The sequence below is a fragment of the Phoenix dactylifera genome, chromosome 3 (assembly GCF_051530095.1).
Source record: "Phoenix dactylifera cultivar Ajwa chromosome 3, Ajwa_hap1_PhDact_Kaust_v1.1, whole genome shotgun sequence".
Classification (NCBI taxonomy): Eukaryota; Viridiplantae; Streptophyta; class Magnoliopsida; order Arecales; family Arecaceae; genus Phoenix; species Phoenix dactylifera.
In genome coordinates this window covers 48,269,681-48,290,636 of record NC_143192.1, presented here as the reverse complement: position 1 = coordinate 48,290,636, position 20,956 = coordinate 48,269,681, and the positions used below count along the sequence as shown (strand labels likewise).

Below are 20,956 nucleotides of genomic sequence, written 5' to 3'. Positions count from 1 at the left end.
TAAGCTTAATGCCGAAGTTCTTATGTAGTATCTTGTTTCTGATTTTGTTGACCGCATTCACATCCATCGAGTGTGAGCCACGGTTATACCCCCCAAAAAAAAAAAGAAAAAAAAAAGTAGAGAGAGAGAGAGAGATGAGAAATTTATATCATTTTGTCTCATGGATTAGGGGTGCTTTTTTTTAATTTATATACCCGAGCGAACAAGAGAAAATCCCTCTGTTGAGGTGGACCTTGTGTCAGTTGCTTGTTGGACCACCATGTCAAAGGGGGTCGTGGTGTGGTTCATGCGTTGTCCTGTTTGATTGCAAATTGATCAGACAACAGAGCTATAGGATGACCTTGATTCATCAACTGATCGAACAATTATTTGATTGATGTGTATGCACAGATTTTGCAGTATAGCTATCAATATTGTTATTTACTTACAAAGTTGATGGTTCCATGGCTTCAAGTTCCAAGTCATTTGAGTTTCTTCATGAGGTGCTCTATTTTTCTCTTAGCCCTCCAAAAATGGAACATTTTGAAATGAAGTGTAAGTGTAAGTTGGATATGACATGGGGTATAATTTGCGCAAGGTTATCTACCACAAAAGCATAAATATGCATGGTGAACGTTATGATACAAGAGGCATGATGGAGATGGTTTGTTATGGAATCAAACTATGATTCGCGAGGGTAGTCAACAAGTCAAAGTGCCATGGTTGAGCACAACTCATATTCTGGCTTAGCTTTGTTACTCCATCTAGTTTTGCAAACAAAGATATCACATCCAGTAGTTGCATTCCAAGAGATAAATAATAAGAACATATTCGTTAGAGGAAAGTTTAACTTTAGATCCCATTCCATTTTTTTGGTTGAAAGACGTCTTATTCTCATTCTGATCCTAAAGAAGAATGAAAATATCCTCTAATCTCCCAAAACTCAGTCTCGCTCCAGTCACAAACCAAATATAGCTATTTCGATTCTCATGATTCCAATTCTGATTGCAAACCAAATGCATACATAATATTCAACTCTAATGAGTTGCTCTGTTCGGATTGAAACAGTATTCTACTCAAATAAGCTGACCTTTTTTTGGCTTGGAATAGTGTCATTCCATCCACACCATTCTGTAGGGCGATCATAGCAACCAAGAACACCATAATGTTGGCTCGCTGCTCGATCTTGTATCCGTTGGGGCTCAGCTCACACTGGATGCCCACCTGGAAGAAAATGTTGTCATCCAAACCACGCATTCTTCCCGTCAGCGGACAGCACGCACACTCCAATAAGCAAACTCATGCAAGAAGCCTTCCCACCTAACCAAACTCAACCAAGTGGAGCAAGCCCTAACAACAGCCTTCCATTACCAAGAGGCGCCTGCCACCTGAACCATCCAACCACTGCCTCATACTTCCCCAAGTACCTTCAATGCTGTCCAAGTTGCCAAAAGACCTCAACAACTTAAAGAAGTATAAAGAGTATGAAGCATTGCATAAGAGTTACGACTGAACCAGAACGACAGAACTGCTTTCTGTAGAGATAGGAAATCTTTCTCGTAAATATCTGTACTCCAAAAAGATAAATTGCTCAACTGCACCAGGGAAAAGAAGAAAAAAGAAAACTAAATTTATCAAGCTTCGCATGGATGCAGCTTCTAGGAGCTGAGGCAGCATGACACTGAAAAAAGTGAGAGAACCAGCAATGCAAATTTCACCAATGTGAGCAACGGAGTATAAGTCAAACAGCCACAAGCAAATAGCATGGTGATGCAGCACTAGTGTACTTATTCACAATTCATACAAATTCCTGCAACTCCATTCCCTCACCGCTAAAGTGAGACTCTTTTTGCACTCTGAGCTATATTACAACTGTCTTGCCAGGCTATACAAGAAAGAAACCAGCCCAAGCCAGTTCAACCGGAAATGTCAGCTTTCAGCTTACTAAAAAGAAGACTGAAACATGATTATAGGAAACTAAACGATGGGGGAGAGAGGCCCGAACTGGAACACCCATCATTGGAACACTACGGTTTTTCAGTTATGTATACGGGAAAGATGCGATATATTCTACTACTGGTAGTTCGGCTGCTTATTGCTGCCGCTGGACGGAAAGTTGGAGAGACTCTCTTCACCTTGGGCGACTCCACTCTCTGCTTGGGAACTGCTTTGGGTGGTTCTCTGTTTCCAAGGATGATAAAGTAGTTCCGCCTCAGGGAATGATGCATTGCAAGGCACATCTAGCAACAGGTCATGATCAGTGCTGTCATCGCTGAATTGCAGAGGAACCAGCATGGAGCTCCTATCTGGAGGAGATGCGAAAAAGCTTCTTGGACTGAAGCAAGCCCCTTCATTGTCCATGAAATCATTTGCATCATCAGTCAACTTTGAGCCTGTGTCGCTGGAATTCGGCTGAGTTGGATTTCTTGACAGAAGATTCGTGATCCCAGATTTGCACATTCTTTTTGGGCTTCTCATGGTCTCTTTCAGCTCTGAAATTGACACAAAATCAGCTGGCAACTTATGAATGATTATTTTACTTAACCAACTGATACATGTGCCCATCTAAAACCTCATTCTCTTGACCATATTTTAACCCACAAATTACATCACTTGGTCATACTTAATCTTTATTAGTGAATGAGTCTCTTAGTTAACATGGAAATGGATGTCACAAGGCAATATAGGTACAGGTAAAACAAGTGAAATTTCCAAAATCCAGATATGATTACAGAAGTGATATATTTATATTCAAGAATCTATATGTAACTATGCATGTCTTTGATATGTGAGGGTATTATGTAGGCGAATGCCCAAGTTTTCTAGAACATAAACCCAATTGTTTATATTACATCAAAAGAAAGTAAAATGAGAAAAAAGACTCATATATCATAACTATTTAGTTGGTTAAATTGCCTTCATATGTGAGCAGCAGAAAATGATCAATATCACCATTATGCCCCGCATAAGGCATCATCGTCTTATCTCTGCACACCATTAAGAGATGTTTCTTGACAACTAGGAGCTCCAGACAAGACTCTACAACTAACTGATACAGTGATCTTGACAATGGAGATTTCTTAAGTTTTAAAATATATGCAATACCACTTAAAATATACAAATATGCATGACATAAAAACAAGAGCAACATGTCAACGAATTATATTTGTGTCTTTACAGCAAGCTCCAGTGCTAGCCCTCTTTTCCATACACTTTAATCTGATTCTGTCGAGCATCAATTCTTACACGCAAATCAAATTTCTCCATGCTGATAACTTTATATCAAGTTGTCAAACATTGAGAACTCCCCAAAAGAGTATACGCATATTACATGGCTGATGTCCAAAAATGTTCCCAATTTCAAGGAACACAGTAATTATTATGAGTAAATTTGACAATTTACTCCAATTGCATATCAGAACTTAAATGTGCCATTTCACTGTATTTAAAATATTGATCAGTCAAATTATCATGCAGGAACACAAATTTCATATCAACATTAATAAAAATTTAGAATCTTTCAAAGAGAATATCATGTGCATTGTAAGATTATCACAAAATCTATTGATTTCTTCCTTGCTTATAAGAAAACAGCCATGCTTCATTTCAGGCACTGTCATGAAAAGAATGCCCAAATATAGGATGAATGCTAATTATAAGTACCTTGACCTTCTAAACCTTCTAACCATAAAGGTATATATATCTAACACTCCCACAACCATGGTCACTATGACATCCACCTTTTGAAGTCCATTACATATGTCATGATTAAGACATGTTAGCCTTGCTTTCCTCCATTCCATATTTCAGTTTCTTATAATTGGCAATGATTAGAACAACATCCCATTTTTTGACAGCACCATATTTCCAGTGCGGCTCATGCATTTTCAATTTTGGTCCTTGGCAGTTTCTAGATACCATCCATTGAACATGATTGTCACATGCTTCCCCATGCATTTTACCTAAAAAGTTAATGTAAATTAATAGTCTACAAATGGTAAGACTTAACCTGAATTCAAATAATAAACCAGATTCAAATATATGCGCATCTTTCCAAGGTTATTTGACACCCATGATGATTTTTTTTTGCTTTTAACATTTCAAAAATCATTCTTAATGTAGACTCAATATTCTTAATGTATATAAACAACTAAGGTGTTCAAAAATTGGAGGCAAAAAGCATCACAGCTTTAACCTCCTAACTAAAGAAGTCTACTTGTATTTCCAGAAAACACTCTTTCAACCTTGTAGAGTTATTGATTTCTGAGTTACATCGAAATCAACACCAGATGATTATGCGGATGAGCATGAGCATGATGCTTCTTGCATCTTGCAATACAACACAACCAAGTTATGGCAACATACGAAAATGCCTCAAGAAAAAAAATTTATTGACTAGCTCAATCACATCAAACATTTCTTTTTCCAGAACATCACAAACATCTGTCAGCAACAATTAGTGTGTTTACTTAAAAAAAAGGTGTAAATAGGTGATACAATAAACATATGACATTGAATGTAAGGAAACACCAAGCAAGTAAAAAAAGGGGAAAAGAGGTAAAGATGATTAACAGGAAAGATTGATTGTTAAGTATCGCAGATCTATATAACCCTCAACAATTTTGCTTAGCCGAAATATGTAAGAAGACAAACCAGGATAGTTCTGATTCTGGCCATCTCGAGTCTTCTTGAGGGATGCTGAATTGGAAAATCCAGGAGATTTTAGCCTGCTGACCATTTCCTTTCCTTCTGTGATCTGTTTATGGTTTACATCCTAACAAAGTTGAAAATAAAAGATTAATCACAGCTTACATCCAAGTCTATAAGTAATAATTCAAACAGATGAAAGTTTTTTTTTATAGGAAAAAAGATCTACTCCAAATGCATATCCCATAAGCTTTTAGAGTCTACATGCACAAGGTGGTAATGATCATTTCATACCTTTAAGTGTTTATAGTACTCCACCCATTTAAATTTTGTCAAATTCAGTAATGCAAGCTTCCTTAAAGTCCTACATTCCTCAACATTCGCTCCCGAAAAGGAGAGATCAAAAATTCCCTCTTGAAGCAGTTGCTGAAAGTGAGATAAAGACTCCACAAATTGTGGACTGCTAAACATGCTTTTAAGGCTGTGAAGGCAACAAGCAAATATCATAAAAAGGCAAGAGTAATGTCAGCCTGCTAAAGCAATAAAGTCATTAACATGTAGAACAAACCTCTCAGGAGGTTTGGCGGTATCTATAGAAGGAAGATATTTCATCAGACGCTGTTGTTCCTCATGCGTCAAATACTTCATAAGTTCTTCGAAGTTAATGACATCCTATTCCAACATAAACAGTGCCAGGTGAGTGCATTGTGCATATATCAACAAAGATCCTTGGTCAACAGATTCTCACAAAACGCATCTGTGTTTAAGGTTTTAATTATGTGTGAAGGCCACAAGGGAACACTAACAAACAGAATAGAGATTTAATCTTACTTGCAGATCTGTGGAACATAGTGGTGATTCTCTGTCTCGCAGGATTTGTAACTTATCATGGGAAAATTTATCCCTGACAAGACAAACACAGATTAAGATATCGAAATCAGAAAACGGTCTGAAATTGAATTGAGCAACCAAACTATAGAAGAGTAATTTTTTTATGTCATATTGTTCCTAAATTAGGAAGAGCACTCACTTCAGTAGGCATGTATGTTTTATATTCTATTGCAAAGTTAATTAAGAGGGTACCTTCTGACATTCTCTCTTGTCACTTGTGCTGTAGACTTCTTAACTTTGGTATTACCAGAATCTGAAAGTCTAATTCCTTTGCTTTCACTATGTACAGGAAAGGAGGCTATCCCTGTATAAGCCTCATTGATAATGTATGATTTATTATCTACTGGAAGTGAGCTTGCCTCTGATTCCTCCTCTATAGACTTTGAATTCCTAATAAGTACGCTTCCATAGCCCATCTCAAATGAATCCATTGGAGTTCCACTTTCATAGAGTAGATCCTCTTCAGAAGATCCTTGGTAAGATGGCTGTTGTTCATGCCATATAGTATAAAGGTCTTTTGTGAGCTTTTCAACAGGAGAGGGCTTTGGACGAGTAACACCTGTCCTCTTCTTGGATGGAACCTGAGAATCCCAGACATTTGATTGTGCTGAACCTGAAAAAAAAACCAAACATCAGATGTCTAGCTGTAGAACTTGAGAACAAATAAAAGTAGAGTAAAGCATCGCAAACAAGAAGCTTGAAAACAATCTACTTTTGAAAGCAACTTTAAATTGATGGTAACCAAGTTATTCATATCTATGGGATATTATATAATAGTTTTATGCAAATATCAAAATTTTACTTATCTTTCATCCCTATGAGACATATTATAGCTCAATGACTATCAGGTCTGACGGAATCAACTGTCAGTTTATAGTTGTAATGTGCATTTTACTATATTCTGTGTTTACTTATTTTTGTGCTAATGAGATTCCACATGCTAAAGGCAATTAATGCACTTGATCCTTTTCTTATAAGCCAAAACTAATAATCCAATAAACACAGTTCCTTCAGGATATATTCACGGGAGAAAACTATAAAGATAACACCACTCGAGTGTCTATATCCTGTATTCCATTATATAAAAAAATTAAATGATAAAGTCCAATACTATTCTAATCATTAATCTTCCAAGTCATTTGATTGCTTATTAAATCAAAGGCCTCTTTTTTTTTCAAATAAAAAGCATTTAGGAATAAAAATTCAGGTTATCAAATACTTGAAGTCAAATGACTTCTCATACTTACAAGGTTTAGTAATTATGAGTTTTATCACTTAAAGTTCCATTTTCGACACTAGCTCAACTTTGAAGGTTCTGGTCTCTTAATAAAAAACCCATAGGAAAGGTACAATATTTTTTCACGAAAAAAAAAGTTCACAAGGCATCAGCCATCCCTTTCACAGAGTTTAATGTAATATGAGGTATAGAGAAAGGCATAATATAGAAGGTAATATGCACCTTTATAAACTGACAGCAGGATTAATTGTAATAAAAGACTAAGCAATGATGGGTCTAATTTCTGTGCTTACTTTTGTGATTGTATATCAAAAAATGGTTAAATTTGCCAAATGGGTATCCGTTTTCTTTTCAAAATCCAAGGGAAGTATACTATCAAATCAGTTATAATTATACCAACCAAATGGTACCCACCTTGTCCTAACATTTCTCCAATTTACACTTGCAACTTGCCTAATCAACTCCTTTCTTATTGCTCCAAGTCCAGTTTTCTTTTGGTCCAACGTTCTCCATTTATGATGCTTCAACTCAGGCCTGAGTGTTTACCTGTTTCTTGCAATCAGATCTGGACTTTGTGCATGCAATACAAATTATCTGGGTGCTTCTTGATCATTCCATCCATTTTTGCAGAGCTCATATTTTTCTTGTATTCCCTCTTCTGTTCCCAGGACTAACCAATGCAAGAATATCTGGTTTCAGAATTCTTTCTTCATACACATGCATGCATGTATACCACAGACATATATGAGCATACATATATTACACAAACATGTGCGAATGCATGCCTATATAGAGAGAGAAGGATCGGGGTGGGAGGGGGTAAGGAGTGAGACAAGATATTGCTACATTAATTCTATTTCCAAAAATTACCCAACCTGAAATTTCTATTTTCCAGTACTTGCCTAGTTGGTAGCAAGTAGGCAAGTACTGAAATTCTATTTATGTCCTGAAATTTCTATTTTCCAGTACTTGCCTACTTGGTACCCATGATCCCAGACCTTTGAAGAAGCTACCTTTCCACATATATGTGCCTAACCTGAGAAGAAGTGGTTATATTTCGATACATGAGCCTCTAACATGATTGCCCAGAGCAACATTATTAACCTTAAAGGAGACAAGCACCAGCAGCTTAGCAAGGCAATGACTATAATGCTCGATCAAGTTCTCATCAAAAAATATGAGCATCATTTTTTTAAACAAGGCACTATATCACAATCAATTTCTTTTCTTTTCCACTTTGAAAGTTTCATCACTACATTCATTTGAAGCAAGGTCCGCAATCTTGGTAACATACTGATAATTCAAAGCAAGATCTGCAATCTCAGTACCAAAAACCATATCATGCACCCCATACCGAGATAGCTCCCAATCCCCTTTTTTCTCACTTCTAATCATAGCACTGCCCCAAAACCAAGCGATATGGGTCGATACTGAGCGGAACTAGGCTGTCTCGCTAGGTTCGAATCGACACGTACTGGCGCGCATACTGAACCAACAAATTGATCTGATTCTACATTGGTCTAGTATGGTACACCTGAAGAGGGAGGCTCGAGTGGTTTTGCAGTCCTAGATTTGAAGTGCCCTTAAATAAGATAGGTCTCCAAGCTTGCCATATTGTTTATGAGGTCTCATGGCACCAATGCATAACATGTTGACATCAAGTCAACAACTAAGATTCAACTCTATATAATGATTTCAAGGAGCACATTGTCACAGACACACAGCCCAAAAATCTTAAGCTATAGGGTGGACCATTCCAAGCTTATAAACCCACGTGGCACTCCTTTATCAACCGATGTGGAACTATGACAATCTCTCCCACCCAACCTTGTGACGTCCTCGTCACAGATTAGCTCCTACTTGAGTCGCCCATGGCTTGGGTCATATACGACCTTGGTATCTCCTATGAGGGACCCACATGATTGATGAGGCTATGATGCGCACCGGGCCTCGCTCTAATACCACATGTTGCATGCTCATAGCCCAAAAAGCTTAAGCTATTGAGTGGAGGACTGGTCCATGGCTCCATGCTTATAAACCCATATGGCACCTTTTTAGTAGGTTATTCTCTATAGAGGTAGTTTATTCCATTTCAACAAGAAAGGAAAGTAGTCTAATGCACGAGGCTCCGCAGCTACACGGACGGGAAAGGTCAAATATACATAACCTTACCCCGCGTGCGTAGAGGCTATTTATGTATTTCAAACCTATGACATCTAGGTCACAATGGAGTGACTTTATTGTTGCACCAAGACATTCTTAAAAGGAACATCCCAGTGCATGAGGCTCCCACCATTATGGGGTCTGGGGAGGGTCAGATGTACGCAGCCCTCACCCCTGCATGTGGCGAGACCATTTCCATGTTTCAAACTTGTGGCTCCTAGGTCACAATAGAGCAACTTCCTATTTTCATCAAGAAACACTTAGTTAATAATGATCCATAAGTAGCACCCAATAATAAATTTTTTGCTTGATCTTTTAAAGCTTATCTTCAGTTGGCTGCTATTCATTCACAAAATTCTCAAATCCACTTCTTCAGAAGCTATAAACGATCAGTAGAGTTCCACATATTAGAAAACATGCCTCTTTCAAGAGGATAAAAGAAATCACTCTTTGACCACCAACTTACTAGAGTAGGGAACCATGCAAGATATCTCAAAAATTTATAAGAAAGAACTCCAACGGTATACAAAATGTACTCATTTTTTTTAACCAAAGAAGCAAGAATCAGCTAAACTTGAAATTCTCCATAATTGAGATATCACTCCTGCAATTTGGAAGCAGGTTCTTCTATAATTCGTGCTTCCTATTTCAGTAAGCACATTTTCACTTGTTTCTGCATCATTGGATAAATGCTAAATGACGTTCTTTTAGAAGGTTTTGATCCATGAAATCTTTATGTATCTTTGGATTGTCGTTCTAGTTAAAATACGAAATATTGCCATCATAAATTGGAGCTATTTTGATGCTTTTTGAGATGTGAATTGAGAATAGTGAGATTTGGGAATCATGTTTGGAGCTCCTTATGGAAAGAGAAATGGCCATGTTGCCAATATTCATTATGTGCACAAACAACACACATATGATATTAATGTCACTTTTACATACTACTCTCTCAATCCCCCTTTTTATGCATAAATATATGTACATTTATTTATATGCATCTAAGCTTTCTATATGCTCCAAAACTTCCTCATTATTTCAAAGCCTCTTGCTTTCTCACTCGTGCCTTTGCACTCATCCCAGCTCATCATGCAATTTAGGTCATAATATGTTGCAACAAAAAAATATAGTTATTGCCCGCTATAGATGTCTAATAAGCCCAAGTCTTTATCCATTACAAATGCAACAAAATCACCTTATGTATCTCAATATCTAATAGAACTTATGGAAAGAGTGTCATAAAAGTCCATAATATAGTAATTTGTGACAGACTAGGATACCTAATTCCTTTTACATGCATTATCCTATGGAAGAAACAATTTTTCTCTAGAGCATTGATGACAATAGCCTACTCCATCTTTAAGTCAGCAAGATAACTAGAACCAATCCAATTAATCAACATTTATCCTAGGTCTGCCTCCTGAATACTATCTTTAGAGCATGCAATGAACATACGACATTCCAGATACAGTTCTCACCTCATCCACCAAATAATTTTCTATTAAAAACATCGCAATGCATATTCATGTGCATATCACTGGGGCATAACATTGGAATGTTGTATCTTGCCAAAAAGATATGGCAATATCTATTAATATGCTTAGGACTAAAGAGAGCAATAACAAATGTCAATCCCCTCACAAGCTCTGTAGTCTAAAATAACTAAAAATATAATACCATAAATTGAATTTAAGAAGCATTGTGGATTCTCAACTCTATAATTGTTTTCTCTTTAAAATTAGAATGCAGTGAATAAACAAGTGAAATTTTGATTCTTTTAATTGATGAGCCCAAGTTCAATTAGATAAGTGGACTCATGCATGTCCTTCAACAAAAACTTCTGATCTTAGAAAAGAAAGTGAAAGAAAGGAAACATCCATTTAGATCAAGGCATAGTCTAATGTCTCATTAATGAACAGAAAGAGTTAGTAACCTGTCATATCACTTGCATCAGTGGCTCCAAAATGTGCACAACTTTCTGAATATGATATCGCTGATCCAGAACTAGATCGATTGCTTGGATCACCATCAGCTATCTTTCGGAAGTTCTGGTCAGAATATGGCATTTCACGTTTGCTTTCCAATGTAATACCGCTCTGCTTTTTCTTGTGCAGCTTCTGTTCTTTGGATTTGAGTGATATATTTTTCACCTTAGGAACTTTTAATTCTTCTGAATCTATAGGTTCTCGAGCATGCATAGGGGTGTAATTTGTCAGTGAACCCTTTGTTCTCCACCTTGAACCACATGCATTGCATAAAACTGGCTTCTCTGGCGGTCCATTCCGCCAAAGAGGAGTACCTGTTGAATAATTCAGCTTTAGCAACTAGAAATTATGTAGAAACCATAGAAATAACTTATGGATATTGATATTAATAGTGCTATCATAATACTGATATTATCTTCCTTCTTTTTTTTTGACAACTAGGATGGACGCAAGCTCTGCTGAGGGATCGAACCCAGGTCTCTTGTATCAACACAAGAGACTTTATCAACCGTTGGCATCCTCAGTTTTTCTCTTCCAATTTTAAGTAGTAAAGAATGAAATTGGTCATAAAACCATAAACTTAAAAATTTACATCTCAAAAAGATGGAATTCTGTTGATAAGTTCATTCATTCCATACCACACAAATGGTAAATGAAATTGACGGACACTGGTCACAGTGAAAGAGTTTCACTAAACAAGTTGTTCATTTCATTTCAAGAAGCAAAGAGTTTGGAGGTAGCATCTTCTTAGCAGCAATCTTACACTAAATAAGGATGCAAAAGAATGATATGAGCAACACTACAGTGAAAAGGATGATCTACTTGTAACTTGAAGGTTTAGTACAGTACTGACTTTCTTAAAGAAATAAGAAGTTAAAACAAACATAACCAATAGATTTTTTCTGTATTGAATGATATGAATCTTGCTTTGTCACCACTTCCGTAGGGGCTATCTATTTTCACAATATTAACAAAAAGAAACCTAAGACTGGCTATATGTTATGTGTGCATCCCGAGCAGGATACTAAAATAAGATACTTGTAGATCACTAAATGTGAATGAACAAATCATAGCATCTTAAGCACAGTTAAATATCGACTAAACAGAGAATGCATCTAAGCAAAAGCATGACTTAACCAAGACAGTAGCATAAGAGGGTAACAATCATTGCATGTGGCATTTTGATAGAAATTAGAAAGGAAAATGCAGAGGATGCATATACGGAAGGAAACAGAGAAGCTAGGAAAGAACACTCAGAGGAGTATATAAAAAAAGGGAAAAATAGCTATTATCCACATAACAATGTAAATACAATGAAAATGATACTGGTGGTGTTCAAATTAACAAAATTTTAGTTGATATTATCACAAACACATTTCCATGCATCTAAATAATACTAAAGCCCCCACATACACAGCATATCAATGACAAAGACCTTATCTCTATGAACTTATCAGACTTTTTAACATGAAGACCGGCATTCCAAGAGCATTCTCTGGCATGAAACTTGGATAGAGATAAAGATGAAAGATGATAAACACAACTGCTTTCTGAAACTGGCAGATAATTTAACTATCGCAACCCCATAAATTATGCACTAATCTACACATCCAGAAGAACCAAGTAATTGCCTTCTCTCGGTACTGAGTAATCTCATAATATCTACGATTCTATATCACAAACAAAATTGCTACATGTTCTCTGAGCAGAGTAACTCTCTAGACACAGAGCAGCCAGATTTCGCTGTTAGAATATATAAGAACCAGGCATCTGTATTTTCTACTGGCATAGAGCCTACAAGCTGTGGCAGCTGTTATCTTGGTAAGACTTTCCAGAAACAGACAGCCAGTACTCAGTTCATGGAAATAACAGCAATCAAGTGTAAAGGTAAATGATTACAGCTAACTTAATATAAAATTTAGTTTCTATTTTTAAACTGTGTATGGTAATTTTTGGTACATTAGCACTGGTAGGCTGAGCTAGAACCCTGCTAAACTAGTAGCGGAAAACACCCCTAACAAGTGAAGTTCCTATTTGCAGCAGTCCTTGAGGATTAGAAGAACTGAATACAATTAGCCACAGCACATCTGCAACCCAATAAGAAACTGTTGCCATTCAATATAATTTCCCAAGAACTTCTGATATAGGCGTTGCCCGAATTCCTCTCTTATGTGAATTTTTGATACACATATATGCTCCCAAGAAGCAGCAGGAGATCGGAAACAGAAAGATCCACAATTTTCCTTAGGGCTTCCTAAGTACAAAGGCATCCACTCGAGACATCACAAACACAAAGCATGGACTTAAAACTAATCACACTTACACCGAACTTGGCTAAGGAATTTCATTAATAGCCAGCAAAAAGGACGAAATCACAAACCAACAAAAGATGCATACACGCCAAACAATAAAACGGAAACAAATAAGCTATAATCCAATGATTTCCAGAGGATAAAATGGACCCCTGTGTATCCCCAAATGCCTTCAATATTTCAGGAATGGAATTCGAAGGCAGGCGGATACCCGAGGACAAGTATTGAACAAGAAAAAGAACAAGAAGAGGAACGTATAAAAATTGCTTCACACGGACGCCATGTTCTCGAACAAGTTGTTAATTTTTAAGAAATTAAACCATTTCAAAAAGGGGGGAACAAGAAGGAAGAAAAAGAGAAGCGAAAGAAAGATCCGAGCTTATAATTTTATATCAAAACAATCATCAGAAACATGAAGAAGAGCTCACTTGTGACTCCACAATGACAGCAAGGTCCGTGCTTTCCCATCTTTACCTCTCCTTCTCCCGTCCCCCTTCTCAATCCCAGAGAAAAATTAATAGAAAAAAAAAAATAAAAGCAGTTCTTTTTATGCTAAATAATTAGCAAAATTAGAAAGAGTTTTTATATTTGTGAAGCCCTTTAAACCAATCTCAGCGGGTGCTGAAAGGCTTTTTCCTCCAAAACCCAGAAGAGAGTTCCAAGGAAGCAGAGCCCAGAGACCAGGTCTGGCTTTTCTTCTTCTTCTATCTAGCAGTCTCAGAAGACCAAAAAAATAATAAAAAAAAAAACAGAGGGAGAGAGGTGGGGGAGGAAACAAAGAGGGGAAAGAGGTGGAGAAGAATGGGGAGAATGGAAGAAGAAAAAAAAAATTGCAGGAATTTTATGCAAGAATCCGTACAATCCAATGGAAGGGAGAAAACCACAAGGGGGAATCAAATTAATATTGGGGGAAAAAAAGGAGAGGAGGTGAATAGGTGGGAGAGGCCTTTCTATTTCTTCTTTCCTTTCTTTCTCTTTGATTTTGTATGACCTCTGGGCCATGGACTTTTACTGGTACTGGGTGGGGTGGTTTTTTATTTTATATGGTGAGTAAATTACTAAATCCTTAGCAAATAGCAACCCATTTTGTTTTGTTTAATCCTCATGATAATCTATTTTTATTGGGGAAGCCTGTTATACACTGTGATTCGGTGTATCAGCACTTTCCTTTTGGTTTGTTGGAGGGGAAGGAAGGATGGGAAGTGAATATTACTTGCATACCCTGATGACCTTGGACTTCTTTGGCCATTGGTGACTTCCAACATTTTAAAGGAACAATGAGGTGGAAGAAAGGGAAATATGAGCCTTGGCCTAAGATGGTTGATTTTACTTAGGGTTGGGATCTGCTCATAACTGGTGTTCCAACATCAATTTTAAATGTATTTAATGAAAAATATTGGGATGGAAACTATATATAATATGATGGCGATACTTTTTCTTCCGATATTTGCGGCTTGCTATTTCCAAATCAGTTTTGCTATTTTTCGCTCATCTTTGTTGGATATACATGCCTTACACATGGCATTTGCAAGTCAATATCCATGGATTGACAAGAATTTTATATACATATATTAATTATTTTTGTCAAATTTAACTACAACACGGTAAATTTGTTACTTGTTAGCATCAACTTGCCACTGTAATTGGGTATACAATAGCTTGTATTGCATATATAATAAGAAATATTTGCATGGTGATACGTAGGTGCCACAATAACCTAATATTCAAAAAAAGTATTCTAACTAATATTTTATCCAAAAATCTATATAAATTAAGAATTAAGAATTTTATTTTTCTACTTTTTCATGTAAAATTATTTGATTTCATAAAACAATACTTTAGAAAGAACAAAATGATAAGTAGAGTTCATTTTGCTCGGAGCAGGAAAAAAAAAAAATCTTATTAAGAGAGAAAAATATATGAAAACCATTTTAAAAGCCACACAAGTTGAAATAAGGAAAAGATTCCCATCAACAAACTTTGCATATTTTCTATCAAAAATAAAAAATAACTTAACATATCAAGAAATAAAATAACTTCATACAATTATTTTCTGCTTCGAAAATAATTAGAAAACACAAATAAATTGATATTAATTCTCCCCAAGATTCATAGGGCACATCTAGTTTGCAAAATATGGAAATTATAAAAAACTAAAATATACAAAGATCAGATCCTCCTCCTTTATGTTTCCCTCTACCTCCACCAAACCCTTGGGGATTAGGCTTTTCACCAGCACCCCACATTGGTTGGATGTTGGGTCTACCCCACCATAAAAATCACAAAATGGGTGCTGATGGATCCGGAATTATATATATTATACTTTTTATTTGTTTCCTTTTATTCAGAGAACGTAATCCTGATCCAGTCCCATCCCCATTCATAACTACTTTGGCTCCTTCTCCCTGTCTCTCTCTCTCTCTCTCTCTTAACAGAGAAGTGGTCGCCTCCACTACCGGCGCAGAAACCGGTGCCGGTATAACCAATGGCCATTTTATCTCCGTCAGGTGTCAAAAAAAAGCCATGACACCACCTCAGAAGAGACCCAATTCTCATATTACAAATTCACCTGCCGGCTATTTATCCGTCTGCACCAAGACTTTCCATAAAAGCCGAGATTCCCAACCTCAGCTACCGCTGCTTTTGGTGGCACCCACAGTTACCTTTATTTACCGTCGGAATAAAATACTAGTTATCTTAGCGAGGATAATGAAATAACAACAGCGCCTTTGTTTACTCTAAAACTCATCAAATATTAAATTATTATTTTTTGGTATAATAGCAGGTGCAGCCAATAAAATTAGAAAAAAAAAGTTGGCAAAAAGAAAAAAAAAAGCCGGCATATGGTTCTTATTGAGAAAATCTTCGGAATGATGAGTCTCATAGAAGACAACCTAATCAGCATAAGTGTTTTCTCTCTGTAGACATGAGTGGTCCGGAAGGAGTCACACTCTCTCAAGAGTATGCACATGTCATGGAATAACATTATCCTACCAACAGCGCTGCGCCAACTCCGAATCTACTCAATCACCGTAGCCAAGTATCCGTCGAAAAGGATACAGTCCGTACCCAAAACAAGCCTCGCATAAGTGATGCCCTTCCATGCGGTTCTAATCTCGACACTGAAGACATAAGTATCGAAGATTCATCGGCTCCCGGCCACCCCTAAATATTGAATTATTTTTAAAGCTAAAATAGAGATTTTAAGATTTAATGGAACTGTTAAATAGCATGTCTTGTTTTCATTTATATATAATAGCCATTATGATAGAACAATTGCTAAATTAGCACTTCTAGTTAAATTTGCCCATATCTTATCATGTTTTCCTCTAGAAACTATTTTAATGACCGTGATGGCATTATGGCAACCAGCCATAATGTTGAGGTTGAACCCTAGTCTTCGCTAAGAGTCCAGGAGCTCATTAAGTTTGCAATGGGTTAACTCAACGGGGGAGGATTTTTCTTGGATGATTTAGGTTTGATTTGGGTAAGGCCGAGTGCTGTAGCTAATCTTTGTTAGCCGTTGGTTATGTTTAAGTTTTGTTGGTCCGAATTGATTAACAGATGACCTCGAATCCCATATTTTAAAAATAATTTGGAGTAGCCACAATGTATGGTAACCATGTGGCCATCCTGAAACAATGAAGTGCCCCAACTATTGGTCAGAGTTTGCCTTCCCAGCTATTATTGATGTGAAGATTGGACAAAAACTTAGAGCACTTGTATTTCATTGACCATCGCCATCTAATTCTAATGACAATGTTTGCAAAATTTGATAGAACTAGGTCAGAGAACTTATTTCAAATTGGTTTGTGAAAGGACTCCACAAACGTTCTCCAACTGAGTCGACTCGGCTTGCGAACGGGGCTGATGGATGGGTCAAGAAGTCTGGCAAAGACTTAGAAAAAATCTATAGCTGATTATAATATATTATACAAGCCTAGATTTTATGATGCAGCCTAAGGACTGATGCTCCAACCTTTCTCCGGTCCCCATTCCACTTGCCATCGTCCTCTTCCACATTAGTTATCTTTTGGAACATTTTTCTTGGAATTCACAACACATAGACTAGCATTCTGAAATGAGTCAAAACGATCCATGGTTTCATTATCTTAATAAAAATCTATTAAGCTCTCCCGGGTCTAACTTTCCTCTGAAAAAACAAAAAAGAAATGAGCCAAAGGATCCACTCTAGATGTTGATGGGGCCAAAGGACATGAAAGTTGGTGCCGGATGTAGTTCTTGCTTGCAGTTTGCCATGATTGTACATACTAATGCATCCAAATTGTGCATAGTGCCAGGTTCAAATGAGGAATAAATACATTTGCTTATTGTGCATTCATTTACATTTGTGATTGCAGCTATAATAACCCAAAATGAACCTCATCCAAAATGACTAGCCAAAAAATATTATTTGGATTCATTGATCCTGTATAAGTATTCAAAATCTGCCCAACGAATAACTCACATGAAACTAAACAAACATCCTCCCGGGTTCTCACATACTCCCCACGTTTAAGGCTTGATATCATCGTCAGGCTAAGGGATCAAATCCATACAAATCTAATTATAAGTACCACAATCGGCCGTAGTCAACCTCAGTAGATTCGTGCTGTAGTATCTCCTAATCCATATAGGTTATTGGTCGGATCTGCTTTAATACCGTTTGCAATAACCCAGGATCTTACTTAAAATAGCTAGCCGGAAAGTATTATTTGAATTTCTGGATCATATATAAGTATCTAAGATCTACCCAGCGAATAATCAATATAAAACTAAACACACATCTGCACGGGTCTTCACAATAGCCATCTACTACAAAACATAACATGCCCCCAAGGAATCATTATCTGATAACGAGAAAACTACCTGTGCAAGAATTGCTATGTAGAAGATGTCTACATGGAGTAAACTTATGTAGCCGAGTTCGAATCGCCATGTATAAGATGTCTAGCTTGAGATAGTGGGTTTTTGTGGTTATAATCATCCATGTTAGGGACTTAGGGCTTGCCACACAGATCCCTGCAAGTATTGGTATTGTTCGCTGGAGAAAATAAATCTCAAGACTCAAGTATCAAGATGAAGGGTATTTTTGTGAGATTACATGTTCTTCTGTATCCGGAACTTAAAGCTAATTTTGAGACCGATCTTCCTGATTTTCAAAGAAATAATCCTATGCCATGGATTTATATACGACATAGCATACACCCCTCTTCCTTCCATCCATTCCATTGCAACCACCATTCCTCTATCTTCTGTCCCTTAAAAAATACATAAAATTTTGGCTTAAATGTGAGAACAAGGGACCCACCCACTGCTACCTAAAGGTATCCAGGGCGCAGTTTTTGACCATGAATAGCATCCTTCATAATGAATCACAGGATTCACAGCTTCCTTGAAAGGTTCAGCTATTTAAATATGTTATTTATTCCAAGAGCAAGGTATTTCCTTCGTTCCCAAGGTTTTATTTGCAAATAATGATGGGACCTCTGACCTCATGGGTTGGCAATTGATTTCTCTCAACCGGATGAGAAATGGACCGGACCAATCTTTCTTGCCCGAGGCTTTTGGACGATAGGCATGGCCCGTGACAACAACCAGAATTTAATCGATCTTTGTGTCTCGTATAAAGCCATTGAGATTTGTGCCACATGTCCACGTCCATTGATGGAATAAATGCGAGAACTTAATGGCCGTGCACGGTTGCCCCAGTCAAGCTATGGAAACTGCAAGAAAATTATGGCTTACTTCTCGATGCCTCCGATCTCGTGGGCTACCGCGTTTATAGAACAGTCAGCGAGGATTCGATTCCGTATGGGTATTCTTCTCTTTGGAATTTTAGGTTGGTGCCACTAAACAAGGTGATTATGTGCTAACTTCATAGCCAGCTGTGAGATAAAAGTTAATTTGGTCTAACTAAGGAGAAAAAAAAAAATTCTTGGTTTGCGCAACTCAAATATCTTAAAAAGATGAAGAAAAATAGAAAATTTAACGAAGGTTTAGATCTCCATTTCTTCTCTTTTCTTGATGAATAACAAATTAATATACATAACTTCTATTTATGCTAGTGAATACAGCTATTGTATAATTCGAGTTGAATTCTTTTTCTCATTCCAATAAGATTCGGCCTTTTCCGCATTGGTATGATTAGTACAAAAAAACTAAAATTCTGTAAGAAGTAAATCTTGACTTCTGCATTGGTGACGCTCCATCTAATTCTTTCCGAATTGAAAAATACATCTAGTCAAATTTCTTTTTAAAAAAAATGGTTTAACCAATTTATTTTGAAGTTCAAATGGTAGAATTTAGATCTGATTGGCACTGCATCGTAGAGCTCGAAAAATTACTTAATTAAAAAAAAAATATCTTAATCGGATATCTTAATTCGACTTTTCGATATGATGGATCTCGTTTGCGCACTTTGTCTGATCCTAATTGAATGGTAAAAGTAATCAACATCGAGTTTGTTGATCTTTTTAAATCATAATTAATATAGTCCATGAAGAGGATAAAAACCACGGTATATAATGGTTTATATCCATAACACTTTGCAGGCTTGTTCATTAGGAACAACGGCACGAGTTCTAACTTCATTGCTAATTCTAAGCAAACTTGGTGAAGCTATCAGCCATCATCACATCGTTCATACCTTGGTTTGGATTGGACATGGCGTTCGGCCTCCAACCTTGGGGTACAGCGTGTGAAGCCAAATCAATCTTATAACCTCACCGTTTTGTTACTAGGTCATCACAACATAAATTGATTAGCATATTGGAGAGTGACTAGATTATGTTCATCAACTCTGATATCAGACAAACTTTTTTTATTGGTTGGTCCACATTCAACCATAGGCCAATACTTTTTTCCCAACTTTTCTTGACGCATGGTTTCTATGTTGTCCACACATATACATACATACATACATACATACATACATACATATATATATATATATATATATATATATATATATATATATATATATATATATATATATATATATATATATATATATATATATATATATATATATATATATATGGGTGCAAATGGGTCGGATCATGTAGGGTTATGAGTGGCCTCGATCTAACCCAATTTCTTGTTCGAATTCTAATTTTGGACCCAGACCCGAGCCGATAAGATTGGGTCGAATCGGATCCACCGTTACAATTTTTGACCCAGCGGGTTATTCGGGTCGAGTCCATGTATAACCCGGACCCGACCAAAAAAATTCGGGTCCAGGTCGGATCCTATTCGGATCGACTCATCCATGGATTCAAAACTTGTATTTGTACCCCGCGGGCTGCAACCCATAGGCCCTAATAATTTTACAGATTCAGGTTGGGTCGGGTCGGATCGTAGAATTGAAAGTCCAAAATTATCCAAATTTCAAATGGATCAACTCGAGTCGGATCTGAATACAGTAAACCCAGACCCGATTCCGAAAATGGAACGGGTCCAATTTTAGCACCCGACCCGGCCCTCTGGATCCTCCAAAATGGGTCGGGTCGGGTCATGGGTCAACCTGACCCATTTGCATCCTTACCTATATATACCACAATAATCAAGGCCTAGATTTTTAAAGTTGCGCCATCCAAGAATCAGATTCTAAATTTTAGTTGCTAAACAAAAGAATATAACCAATGGAACAAGCCTCCATTCACTTAATTCATCTTTCTTTTTTTTGGTTAAATTCTTAGAATTTTCTTGATTCTCTAAAATTTCTAAATATTATATCTGTC

At 36.9% G+C, this 20,956-nt stretch overlaps 1 protein-coding gene across 1 annotated transcript; it reads right to left on the bottom strand.

Moving 5' to 3' along the window:
* Positions 1-1,670: 1,670 nt before the first annotated feature.
* LOC103710795 (GATA transcription factor 27-like) lies at positions 1,671-14,248 on the bottom strand. Its single transcript, XM_039116004.3, has 8 exons — positions 13,643-14,248; positions 10,851-11,216; positions 5,710-6,130; positions 5,458-5,530; positions 5,195-5,298; positions 4,921-5,107; positions 4,633-4,753; positions 1,671-2,471 (listed from the first exon to the last, which is right to left on the bottom strand). The coding sequence occupies exons 1-8, from the start codon at positions 13,680-13,682 to the stop codon at positions 2,053-2,055; spliced, it is 1,731 nt and encodes a 576-aa protein (XP_038971932.3). The 5' UTR covers positions 13,683-14,248; the 3' UTR covers positions 1,671-2,052.
* Positions 14,249-20,956: the final 6,708 nt, after the last annotated feature.

What these genes read in the sequence shown, in the direction of transcription:
- LOC103710795 (XM_039116004.3), bottom strand. Translation starts at nt 13,682, where the DNA reads ATGGGAAAGCACGGACCTTGCTGTCATTGTGGAGTCACAA. An exon ending in ACCGCCAAACCTCCTGAGAG is followed by an intron (nt 5,108 to 5,194) that starts GTTTGTTCTACA and finishes TTGCCTTCACAG; the next exon opens with CCTTAAAAGCATGTTTAGCA. An exon ending in CCAGAATCAGAACTATCCTG is followed by an intron (nt 2,472 to 4,632) that starts GTTTGTCTTCTT and finishes TGTCAATTTCAG; the next exon opens with AGCTGAAAGAGACCATGAGA.